The 13,009-nt window shown below is 55.1% G+C and overlaps 1 protein-coding gene across 2 annotated transcripts in view; it reads right to left on the bottom strand.

Annotated features, from left to right (window-relative positions):
• Positions 1–13,009, bottom strand: part of RUNX1 (RUNX family transcription factor 1) — a gene marked incomplete at both ends in the record, with an annotated part of 157,731 nt that overhangs the window by 73,083 nt on the left and 71,639 nt on the right. For both annotated transcript variants that reach the window (XM_082277339.1, XM_082277340.1), the window contains one exon: positions 1,494–1,747. In XM_082277339.1, the coding sequence (XP_082133465.1) occupies positions 1,494–1,747 (254 nt within the window). The remainder of the gene's footprint in view (positions 1–1,493; positions 1,748–13,009) is intronic.

The following is a 13,009-nucleotide window of genomic DNA, read 5'->3' as shown; positions in this document are numbered from 1 at the left end:
TCTTATCTGCCTACAACAAGACCAGACATAATAAAACTTTTCCCTAAAGCCGCCTCGTCAGCAGCATTTCCCAAAGCTGAGCTGATTCCCTTCTCCCTCGTTTCTCCTCTCCCCAAAAGAGAGAAAAGACTCGATCCTGGTAGCCTTCAACACAAAAAAAGTTGTGCCGAGGCAGCCGGGGTTTAGCGGTGCCCGCAAAAGAAAGCCCGGGCTTGACAAATCCCGATCCTAAATCAAAGCCCGGGGCTCGCAGGAGCTGCGTGTCTCTGCGGCTCCCGGCTCGGATAAAAGGATAAAGACAATAATTGCCTTTTCCTCCCCTCGCTCGGGAGCCAATCTACAGCAGCAGCGAGAAAAGCAGCGAGCTCAGGGAGGCAGCGACAGTCCCGAGTCAGAAGAAAGAGCGAGAGCAAGGGGAGGATGATTTTACTCCAAGGGAGGATAATTTCCCTGGGAGCCGAGTAACGGGAAGGGAGGAAAGAGCCAGGAGCATCCCCCGCACCGCTCGGTGTGGTCCCGGTGGCCCGGGACAGGAGGGGGCCGGGATGTGCTCTCCCGTTCCCTTCTCCCCATCTTTTGCCGGATTTTACTTGGGTTTAGCAAGGGACTCTGGAAACGGGGGGAGAACTCCAAGCGGCCTGCCCGGGTTAGGCCGCGACTTTTGCTGTTATTAAAACCAGCCAGTAAAAGAGGAACTGTGCGCATTTGGGATTGTCGCTGCGTTGTTTTGTGGTGTTTTCTCCCTCCGAGAGTCCCTGGCAGGGGGAAACCCGGCACGTCCCGAGCGGGGCCGGGGCTGCGGGCGGGTGTCCCCCGTGGGTGGCAGCGGGGACAGAGGGACCGGCCACCGCCCTGGGCAACTTCTGGGGGATCCCGGGGCTCCTTCAGTTCGTGCCACCCGCATCCATCTGCGGCATCTGCTCCCCGGCGCAGCCAAACTCGGCGGGTTTGGCTTTTTAAAAAAATTTTTTTTTTCCCCCCCACGAGCAGAGCCGCCTCTCCCTGCCAGAGTTATGAATGGGGAGAAGAGAGAGGGAGGCAGCGGCTGCACGGAGCTTTCCCAGCCCTGCGCATTCCCCCGGCTGCCACCGCTCCTGCCCGGAGTGCGGCGGGGAGCGGGAAGGAGGGAAAGGATGGAAGGAAGGAGGGGAAAGGATGGAAGGAGGGAAAGGATGGAATGAAGAAAGGAAAGGATGAAAGGAACAAGGGTGGAAGGAACGAGGGAAAGGGTGGAAGGAAGGAGGGAAAGAATGGAAGGCAGGAGGGAAAGGGTGGAAGGAAGGAGGGAAAGGGTGGAAAGAAGGAGGGAAAGGGTGGAAGGAAGGAGGGAAAGGGTGGAAGGAAGGAGAGAAAGGATGGAAGGAGGAAAGCGCGGAACCACCGCGGCTTCCCCACTGGAGCGAGCCGGGTGCGGATCCGAGCCCCCATCCCCGGGACGCGCATCCTTCCCGCATTCCCCCCCCCGTCCCAACCCACCCCTGCCCAAGACCTACCTTGAAGGCGATGGGCAGCGTCTTGTTGCAGCGCCAGTGCGTGGGCAGCACGGAGCAGAGGAAGTTGGGGCTGTCGGTGCGCACCAGCTCCCCGGGGTGATCCGCCAGGACCTCCACCATGCTGCGGTCGGCGCTGCGCAGCTTCCCCGGCAAAGCCCCGCTGTGCTCGGCGCCGGGCAGCGGCAGCGGCTCGCTCATCTTCCCCGGGCTCAGCGTGGTGGAGGGCGGCGTGAAGCGGCGGCTGGTGCTGGTATCTACGGGGATACGCATCACAACAAGCCTTTAGAGCCACACACCTCCACTGAGTTCCTACAGAGCGGCCACGCGAGCGCAACTCCTCAGCGAGCCGCTCTCTGGGGACCAACATAAACGGGCACAGGCTGAGCACCCGCGGCAAAGTTGTTCCTACGCCGGGCCCCCGAGTTAATTTTTTTGCCGATAGCGAGCACGCCGAGCCTTAACTCTTGGCTTCCTGGCGAGGCGGAACAGATCCCGTTAATCCGATAAGCGCGAGGGTCGTGCGGGCGCGGCTTTACCGCGCATCGAGTCCGCGGCCGGGACGCGGTGAGTTAGCGGGGAGAAAGCTCATCCCAAACTCCCAGGGAGAAATAAAAATAGGGAGGCGAGCAAGCACGAGCCGCGGTCGGAAACACGCGCAGAGCAGGCGCTTCCCAGTTTCTTCCAGGTGATTTCTCTCCCGTCCCAAGAGAAACCAAAATGCGCCGGCTTCTTCCGGAGGCAAAAATCGCTCTTTGAGAGAAATTCGGGGTTGTTCTTCAGAGGAGGCGGATCGCGAGCTCGGCTTGCTGATCAAAGGTCAGCTGGCTACAACCGTGGATATAAATTCACGGCCACACACTCACGCACACGCACATCTACCGGACTTCATCAAATATTTACAACAGAATCTGTAGAGAATTTAAACACAACAGGAATCCATTAATGTTCTCCGCGAGATTTTCTTTTCTTTTCTTTTCTTTTTTTTTTTTTTAAAGCAGCCTTGAAAATGAGCTTCAGTAGTTCGGCTGGCGTTGCTCTAAGAGCGCTCGTGTCACGACCTTTCAATCATTCTTGCGCAAAAAGAAAAAAAAAAAAAAAGAAAAAGAAAAAGAAAAGAAAAGCCAAGCTCAGAGCATGGCATTCAAGCTTCAAATCTCTATCTTTGGACTTGGCTTTGGTTTAACGCCTTTCCTCAGCTTAAAGGAAGGTCCCAGCCGATCGCAAGCGCCGAGGCTGAGACGTCCAACAGCTGAAAACTTGGGGTTGGGGATGTTGGTTAAATTGTGGGTTCTCTCTGTGGTTTTGTGTGTGCAACAGCGCTCTCTCTCTCCCACTCACGTCCTCCTCAGCAGTCAAACCAACAGTGTGCAACAACTTCGGCGCTCGTTGCCAATTCTCGGTGTTGTTTTTTTTTTCAGTATCTCAGACAGTCTTCCTCTAACTCGGCCACAGGAACCGGCTGCTTAACAAGATTTGAACCGCAGCAGGTGGAAGCCTGCTTTGGGAAACATGGCTTTTCTCCCTCTCGTCCTGCGGGATGGAGCCCGACGCGCACACAGAAAACCAAAACCACCAGCGACGATTAAAAAAAGTAAAAATTAAAAAAGAGAGAGGAAAAAAAAAAACCCCACTCAGCAAAATCGCTACTTCTGAACGGGTGAAATCTTTCCTTCCGCAAAACGAGGAGGCGGCGGGAGGGGGTGGCGGAGCCGCTGACCCCACAACGACGAGAGAGGCGGAAAGCACCGGGCGCGATCAAAGCCCCAAAGTTGCCAGCCGGGTTTAGAGAGCAGCGCTCGGCCCAAGTGCGTTTCCACGGCGGGGAGCTGCCGGCGCTTCACGTGGGGAAGGCGGAATTCCTGCCGGGATGCGCGGGGCCGCGGTGGGAGCGCGCCCGGCCGGCGGCCGCCGCCGGGCTGGCTGGAGGTGGCCGGGAGCGAGTCGGGGCGGCGGAGGCGTGCGGAGGAATGTCATTCCCCCGGTGCTTTGCATACGGGGAGGGCACCGGCCAATCACGGCCCTACCGGGGCGCGGCCGCGGGCCGGGGGCTCCCGGAATCGGCGCGGGCCGAGCGCCGGCTCGGCGGGACACCGCAACCGCGCCTCGTCCCCCGGGGCACAGCGGCTCCGCACCCGCCCGGGGACCGTCACCCCTCGGTGCTGCGACCCCCGGCTGTGCCCGCCTGTCCGCTGCGGGTCCCGCTCGCCCATCGCTCACGGCCCGCCCGCCCCCGAGAGCGGCGGTGCCCGCAAGGTGCCCGCAAGGTGCCCGCAGAGCCGCAGACACCGCCCCGCCACATGCCCGCCGCCGGCCCCGCTGCTCCCCGGGCGGCCCCCGCTCCTCCCCGGGTGGCCCCCGCTCCTCCCCGGGCGAGCTGCCGGCGCTGTCTGCTCCGGGGCTTTTGGGGGGACACCTCGGGTGGTCCCCGACACGGCCATCGCCGCCTTGGCGTCCCCGCCGCCGCCGCCCCCTTGGACAAGAGCGCGGCCCCGAGAGGCGCCCGGCGCCGCTCGATTTGTTGGGGCGGTCGCGGCGCTCCCAGACAGGGACATCCCTCCCAGCCCTCCTCCTCTGCACGGCCCAGCCGCGGGGACAGCACCGCCGGGGACAGCTCGGGCAGAGCCACACGGGCAGCAGCGGAGCCGGGAGCGGGGACGCTGGGTGGAGGCGTGGCTGTCTTGTCGGGCTGGGTTTTTTTGGCTTTGGTGGCTTTTTTTCCTTCTTTTAATTTTTTTTTTTTTTTTAATGCTGGTCGCCGACTCCGCGAGCGTAACCCAGACCGGGAACGGGGCGATCCCGCCCCGTCCCCTCCGCGCTCTCGGCGCTGTCTCGCGTTTCCCTCCGCCGACTCTCACCCGCCTCGCCCGCCGCATCCCCGCCCCTCCCCGCGGCCACCCGCGGGCCGCCTCCCCCTCCGCCACCCCCGCCAGCGCACAGCAGCCGCGGCGGCGGCGGCCGGGCGGGCTTTGAAGGGCAGCGGCAGCAGCTGCGGCGGGCGGAGGGATGGATGGCTGGATGGATGGATGGATGGATGGACGGATGGATGGCTGGATGGATGGATGGATGGATGGATGGACAGATGGATGGCTGGATGGGAGTGGTGGCGGTGGCAGCGGGGACCCCCCGGGGTCGCTCCCGTCGGGAGGAGCCGCGCTCGGGGCGGCGGGGGCGCGCTGGGTGCAGTTCCCGATGCGGCCGCTGGAGGGCGCGCGCCGCCCGCCGGCCGAGCGGCACCGGGGAGGGGGCGCGGGGAGACCCCGGGATTTGGGATCCAGGATTTGGGATCCAGGACTCGGGATCCAGGATTTGGGGTTGGGATCTGGGGTTTGGGAGCGGCCGCTGCGGCCTTGGGAGCTGCGCCCACCACGGCCCCTCCTGTCCCCACAGGGGCCGAGACCCCCCGCAGCCCCGGACACGCCGCGGGACAAGGGGATGCTCGGGTTTGCCGGGAGCCGCTCCGGGGACGCTGCGGAGTCACTGTGGGGACACGCGGCACGCGAGATGCGGGGATGGGGCACCGGCGAGTCACTGCCTCTGATGCTGCGGGGTTTAACGCAATTGAACTGGAAAAAGAAAGAATTAAACTGGCGGGGAGAACTCGGCGCCTGCTGCCGGGAGAGGGATGCGCCGGGGGCCCCGAATTCCCGGCACGAGCGCCGGGTGAAGCTTTTCCCGCATCCCAACGGTGCGGGTCAGCAGAGCCTTTCCCTGAGCGGGCTCCGGGTGGGCCCTGCCCCGCTGTCCCTGGGCGGAGGGACCCGGGGATGCCCAGCCTGGCACTGCCCACCCCGCACTGCCCACCCCGCACTGCCCAGGACAATTTCCAGGTCCCGTCGCCCCCCAAAAAGCGCCGGCCCGCCGCACTTGCAACAGGTCCCTATGTTCAAGCAGCCGAATTTGGTGCTAAAACTATTCCACGCCAAGTTCCTAAATTTTTCTAACTTTTAAAAAACATTCTTTATTTTTGATTTTTTTTTTTAATCCCGCATTTTCCACTTTCTCGCATGAAACGACCCCGGATTTCAATTACTTTTCAGTTTTAAGGGGAGAAAAAAGAGAAATATCCAGGCGAATGCTGTTACAAACCACAGCTTAAAAGCCATCTGGGGTGTACTGGTGGCTGATAACTTTTTACGGGCACGGCAGAGATAAGAAAAGTCATTTTACTGATGTGCATCCAGCTGCTAAAATGTGAAAAAATACCATTTAATTGGTTTTTTTTTTTTTTTTTTTAGCCAAGAGGCGGGGAGGATTTTAAATTGAAATATATTGATCTGAGTTTCACTCCCTGCTTTGCATCTCGCCTTAATTCGAGCTCCTTGTTGTAAACACGAAATAAACGCGCCCCACGCGCGTGGAGAGACGCAGAAAACGCCACGACTGAACAGAGACGCAGAAAATCCGCCGTGTTTCCGTTTTCCCCATAAATTCCCGGCGCTATCAGCAATTCCACGTGGGTTAAAGGCGACAATTTTCTTTCTCACTGCGCCAAAGCTTTTGCGAGGGAAGTTGAGGAGTTAAAAAGAGAGAGCAGCCAGGGAAAACACCGCGGCGAGGAGATTTTGGTGCAGATCGAGCTGTTTATTTTACAGCCCCATTAGCGCTGCCCGCACCTGGCTGGGTTTGGTTTTGTTTGGGGTTTTTTATTTAGTTTAGTGTTGGAGGTGGTTTTTTTGTGTGGTTTTTTGCGGTTTTCTCTCTGTATTTTTTTTTTTTTTTTTAGCCAATTCCATTCATCCTCTCCATTATCATTTTATTTTCGCGTGCTACGCAGAGCGACTCTCCCTGGTGTTTATCGGCCTCTTGTGCAGGTGCTCTGGAAAAAGGGGAATGAAGCAGCTTTTGGGGATAGGGAACGATGCAAAGCTGATGCTGTCTCTCCTATCATGAGGCTTTTGAGCGTCCCGAAATTTAAGGACGGGCGCTCGGCCAGAGCTTTGGGATCCTTTCGGGAATCGCCACGGGCGTTACAACCTCCCCAGTTCGGATTCTGACACCAATTTACCCCCGCCGGAAACAAACCCCAAGGGAATCTCCATCCTCGCCTCTGTGGCACGGAATTCCTCCACCACAAACCCCCGAGTTTTCTTCCATCTCACAGCCAAGGAAAGCTTTGGAAGTGCCAGAGAGGCGGCAACCATTTAGGGGTGAATTTTAAACAGCCTGAACAACGCACGTAAATATTCCCTGGCCAAGTTTTTACCTCTTGCACCTGAATTCCTTTAATTTATGCCCAAAAAACCCCCCTGATCCTACAAATTTCACTCATTCATTAAGCTGCTGGTTCAAAGAAGCCAAACACGCTTAAAACACCACAACAAACATATTTTTATCAGGCTGCTGAATTATTCCTGCAAATATTTATTGCTTTGGAGGCACTGCCTGAGCTGAAAAAAAAGTCCTATAAATTTCGGTTGAATTATTTGGGGGCTAATGATGAAACACTGAACGGGGAAAAGCAGCAGGCAGCAAAGGAAAAGGTGATTGTTTTCTTATTTCCTGCAGTGATGTCTCACCCGCAATGGGAAATCATCCAAAATGCCACCAGGAATGAGGTGGGACAGGTGGATGGAGTATTCCCTGACTTCCAGCGATTGGGAAGTACCTAAATCCCTCTGGGAATCTTGGCTCTGATCTCTGATAAGAGCCACAATTCCCTCTGGGAGCAGGGAAAGTGCTGGAGCTCATTCCATGAAAAGCAGGGGGTGGTGAGGAGAGGGAAATAAAGCCTGGAACTTTAACCCAAGCATCTGATTATTTGGGATCCTGGAAAAACTTCCCAAGGGCTTTCAGCCCCTTTAGAATCCTCAGGTGTTAACGGTGCTTAAACACCCCAAATCCTTTAGGATCCTCAGGTGATAACAGTGGGTAAAACCTCATCATCTTTAGGATCCTCAGGTGATAACAGTGGCAAAACCCCCAAATCCTTTAGGACCCTCGGGTGATAAATATGGTTAAAACCCCAAATCCTTTAGGATCCTCGGGTGATAAATATGGTTAAAACCCCAAATCCTTTAGGATCCTCGGGTGATAAATATGGTTAAAACCCCCAAATCCTTTAGGATCCTCGGGTGATAAATATGGTTAAAACCCCATTGCTTTTAGGATCCTCAGGTGATACCAGTGGTAAAAACCCCATCATCTTTAGGATCCTCAGGTGATAACGGTGGGTAAAACCCCACGGCCTTTAAGACCCTAAAAACCCCATTTTGTTCTTCCCCAGAGCTTTTTTCTTCCCAAGCAGGACAATCCATGCTCTTGGCACTCCAAATATTTTAGGAGGTGGACGTGGCTCCTGTTTTAGGATGTGGGGAATGGTTTTCCTCAACACCCAGCAGGTTCTCAGAGGAATGGGATGGGATGGACACGGATCTGCACGCCAAGGAACTTCCTTTCCTCGTTTCAGCCCCTCCACCCTCACCCCACAAACCATCCCTTGACGAAAGCTCTCAGCTGGAGGCAGGGATGGGAAGGGAATTCGGGACAGGAAGGGAAGGACAAAAGAATTCCTGCCAGAACATCACCAAGGAGTTTTCTCCTTGGATTTCCACAGCTGCTGATAAATCCCGGGGAGCAGTGGGGACTGGGGGGAATTTCTGCTGCAAAAATCCCTTTAGGGGTTTGTCCTGTGTGGTTTTGCTCCCTCCCCTGTGGACCAGGCACGTGAAGGCATCACTCTGCAGTGGGGATGAGTTCTGCCTTCCTCAAGAGGAATTTGGCTTCTTATGGAATCATAAAATCATGGAATGGTTTGGGAAGGAAGGGATTTTAAGGATCATGTCATTCCCACCCCTGCCATGGCAGGGACACCTCCCACTGTCCCAGGCTGCTCCCAGCCCCAATGTCCAGCCTGGCCTTGGGCACTGCCAGGGATCCAGGGGCAGCCCCAGCTGCTCTGGGCACCCTGTGCCAGGGCCTGCCCACCCTGCCAGGGAACAATTCCTGCCCAATCTCCCATCCAGCCCTGCCCTCTGGCACTGGGAAGCCATTCCCTGGCTCCTGGCCCTCCATGCCTTGGGAATTATCTCTCTCCAGCTTTCCTGCAGCTCCTTCAGGCCCTGCAAGGCCACCCTGAGCTCAGCCCAAAGCTTCTCCTCTCCAGGCTGAACAATCCCAGCTCTCGCAGCCTTTCCTCCCAGCAGAGCTGCTCCATCCCTCTGCTCATCCTGCTGCCTCCTCTGGCCTCTCTCCAGCAGCTCCACGTCCTCCCTGTGCTGGGATCCAGCATTCCAGCTGGGAAAGGCTCTCTGGAGGTGCAGAACAGAGGGATCACACCCAGAGCTGAGGGATCATCCAATCTCATTTCCCCAACGCTCAAATCCCAGGAAAGCAGCAGGATTAGCCCTGCCTGGGGTGCTCTGAGTGGGTATCAGGGAATGCGAGGGTGATTCCAGAGAAGGACAACTCCAGAGATTAAATCTGTGGAAGGAAACACCTTTGAGGAGAGACTAAAGGAGTGAAATCCACCCCGAAATAATTTGGGATGAAAGGGAAACCACCGTGACGGAGGTTTGCGAGGATTTGAAAGGCAGCAGTGAGGAGGGAGGGCAGGGACTGTTTTTATCAGCTCCGTGATAAGACAAGAGATAAGAGATGCCAAGTGAAGGAAAACAAGCTCAGTTTGAAGAGCAGCGGCAACACTGAGCCCGAGATCAAACACAGAATTATTCCCTGGGTCTGCTGTACCTCTTGCACCTGAATCCCTTTAATTTTTGCCCCAAACCTCCCCGATCCTACACAGTTCATTCATTCATTGAGCTGCTGCTCCATTGCTAGAAAAGCTTCAAACACCAACTTCCCAGGGAAGCTGCACTTCCAGCAGCACTTGGAATTTTCCAGTCACAGCTTGACAAGAACCTCGGAGGGGAAAAGCTGAAGGAAAAGCAGAAGCCAAGCCCAAAACTGCTGGGGACAACCTAAAAATCCAGATTTTGAGGCTGTTCTAGAGGGAAGAACCCTGCAAATGCTCAGAGCTGTTGGGTTTCTGCCTCCTCACAGGCCAAAATGAAAAATATGTGAATGTACAGAACTAAGCAGGGGAAATGAGACATTAAATAAGATTTTACTGGGGTTGCTCCCTAGAGGAAAAGCCAATTACTTGAAAAACTTGGGAATACAGAGTGGAGGAGGAATGGGAATTGTTGAAAAGCTGCCACCTTCTCCAAGAATTCGCTGCTTTGGAGACTTAAAAATGCACATTTTGTGCCATTATATTCTGCTCATTCCACTCCTGGGGTGATTCAGATAAAATCGGTTTTTCTGGGCAGTTTATGTGCTCTGGTTTGTATAACAGCACCCAGCATTAATTGTAATACCAGGGTTTTTGATCTGCTCTGTAGGATCACTGCAGACGCCTTGGACCAGCAAATGGGGGGGAAAAGAAAATAAAAAGAAAGAAGAGAGAGTTAGAGGTGAGTGGATGAGAAATTCAGTCAATTCCACTAAAACCCCCTCAGTTACAGGGGATTTTTAGGCACAAACCTTCATTTTCTCAACAAATACATCAAATATCAAAACTTTGAGCCGCCTAAATCCCCACAAACTTCGGCCCAAATTTCAAGCAGCGAAACTTTCAAACAGAAAGGTTTTCAAATCCCAAAAATCTGCTATCCCTCTGCATATTCATTCACTGCTCAGGACTTTTCCACCCTAAATAATTCTGGGGTTCTCTGACCCGAGCGCAGCTCTGAACTCTGGATGTGTGCAGGCCCCGTTCAGAACTGATTTTTCTACTGAATTCTTGTTATCAAGGGAAAAGAAGAATTAAAACCTTGCACAGAGGTAAGACTGGTTCTAACCCTCTCTCCTGGTCCCATAAGCTGAGCCTAAAGCTGGGAAATGGGTCTTAATTTGTGGAGTTGAGTAGAAAATGATTCCCTGTGGGAAATGCTCCTGATTCCTTGGGAATAAGTGGCTTTTTAGCTGGATTTTTTATTTTTAATCAGGATTAAAACCATACAAATATATTTCTCTTCCTAATGCTGTCATTTAGGTCTTTTCCTAAGGAATGTGACAACATTTAGGATGGAGCTTGGAGCAGCCTGGGATAGTGGAAAGTTCCCTGCCCATGGCAGGGGGTGGAATAAGATGATCTTTAAGGTCCCTTCCAACCCAAACCATTTGGGATTTTAGATCCTCCTGAAGCTGTTTTAATCCCTATCCCACAAATCCTACAGCTGGGAGACTCCCTGTGGGTACAGGGTGCCATGGGGAGGGGAGGGATGTTGGCATTCCCAGGCTCGGAGCTGCCCAGCTCAGGTGGGTGCTCAGTGGAAAAAAACCAATTTAGGGATTCACTTGTGGCTGTGAGGCTGCACCACCAGAGCACAGCGTGGTTTCCTCCTCCAGCCCTGCTTCCATCTGGGAATGGTGGAGTTAAAAGTCACAGGATTCCAGGATTTAGGTTGGAAAAGCCCTCCCAGCCCAGCCAGGCCCAGCTGTGCCCCATGCCCACCTTGTCCCCAGCCCAGAGCACTGAGTGCCACCTCCAGCCCTTCCTGGGACACCTCCAGGCATGGGCACTCCAAACCTCCCTGGGCAGCTCTTTCCAAGGCCTGAGCTCCCTTTCCATGGGGAAATTCCTGCTGCTGCCCACCCTGAGCCTGCCCTGGCCCAGCCTGAGGCCGTTCCCTCTCCTCCTGTCCCTGTTCCCTGGCAGCAGAGCCCGATCCCCCCGGCTGCCCCCTCAGCTGAGTCCCTTTCCCAGCTGTTTCATTTCTTTCAGTATTTTTTCCCCCAGTTCCATTTTCTTTTTGCCACTCCAATCCCGCTTTAACACCAAAACTCCTTTTACAACTTGATTATTTCAGGGATTTTCCACAATTTGATTATTTGAGGGGACTCCTGAGCTGAGGAAGAGTCCGTCAGTTAAACCAGGAATTTCCAAGCCGTTCATATCCACAACAGGCTCCTAAATTTTTTCATTTCCCAGGTCAGTTTGAGGATCTGGAGGCACCAGAGCCCCAAGGATAACTCAGGACAGGCCTGGATACCCAGAGATTGACAAATTTGGGGTTTTTAGGGAAAAAAAATCTCATTTTTTTAGTCTCAGCCTCACTCTGTGGCTCGGTTTCACTGTCACTGCAATGAAGAATCACCTGCAAACCCCAATCCATGTCCAGTCAATCAGAGCTGGGATAAATCTGCGGGACATGGGAGGTTTCCAGGATTTTGGGGGAATATGGAGCAAAATATGAGCTTAAATTTGAGGGGGGAAAAAAGACCTCCCTTGGGTGAGGAGAGAGGATTCCTGGAGAAATCCCATCCTAGGGAATGATCCCACAGAGGCAGCGCTTCCAGGGATCCTCTGGCATCCCTCTCCAGCAGTAACTGGAGTTAAAACCCGTGGGAATCATGGTTTTTTTAAAATGGGAATTATTCCTTCTCCTCCTGGATGGGTTTTATGGCTGGAGTGTTTTGAGCTTGCCGGGTTTGGCACCCACTGCCTCTGCTCCCGACCACAGATCTGGTCCGGGACTTAGGGAGGAGAGAATTCCCATCAAAACCTCTGGTCCTCTTTGTTCCAGGTGGGATTTGTGGGCCAGGGTGGGATCAGAGGAGGTTTGAGTGCCAGGATGGGATCAGAGGGGAATGTCTGTGCCAGGATGGGATCAGAGGGGGATCCCTGGGCCAGGGTGGGAGCAGAGGGAGATCCCTGTGCCAGGATGGGAGCAGAGGAGGTTTGAGTGCCAGGATGGGATCAGAGGGGAATGTCTGTGCCAGGATGGGATCAGAGGGGGATCCCTGGGCCAGGGTGGGATCAGAGGAGGTTTCAGTGCCAGGGTGGGAACAGAGGGGAATGTCTGTGCCAGGATGGGATCAGAAGGAGATCCCTGTGCCAGGATGGGAGCAGAGGGAGATCCCTGTGCCAGGATGGGAGCAGAGGGAGATCCCTGTGCCAGGATGGGATCAGAGGAGGTTTGAGTGCCAGGGAGGGATCAGAGGGAGATCCCTGTGCCAGGATGGGATCAGAGGGAGATCCCTGTGCCAGGATGGGAGCAGAGGAGGTTTCAGTGCCAGGGAGGGATCAGAGGAGGTTTCAGTGCCAGGATGGGAGCAGAGGGGAATGTCTATGCCAGGGAGGGATCAGAGGAGGTTTGAGTGCCAGGGAGGGATCAGAGGGAGATCCCTGTGCCAGGATGGGATCAGAAGGAGATCCCTGTGCCAGGATGGGATCAGAGGGAGATCCCTGTGTCAGGATGGGAGCAGAGGAGGTTTGAGTGCCAGGGAGGGATCAGAGGGAGATCCCTGTGCCAGGGAGGGATCAGAGGAGGTTTGAGTGCCAGGATGGGAGCAGAGGGGAATGTCTGTGCCAGGGAGGGATCAGATCCAGTCCAGGGAGAGGGAAGGAGCAGCCCAGGTGATCCAGGTCCCATCCCACATCCCAAGTGGGGATCCTCCTGCCCCTTCCCTCGTCCTCTCTGGTGCCTCCTTGTCCCCAAACACTGATCCTGTTCCTGATTCTCTGCTCGCTCAATCCCGCCCGGTTTAGGACAAAGGTCTGGAATTCCAGCTTT

This window comes from Coloeus monedula, assembly GCF_965178545.1.
Source record: "Coloeus monedula genome assembly, chromosome: 3".
Lineage (NCBI taxonomy): Eukaryota > Metazoa > Chordata > Aves > Passeriformes > Corvidae > Coloeus > Coloeus monedula.
Note: the sequence above shows the minus strand (reverse complement) of the source record. Positions and strands in the feature narration are given on the sequence as shown.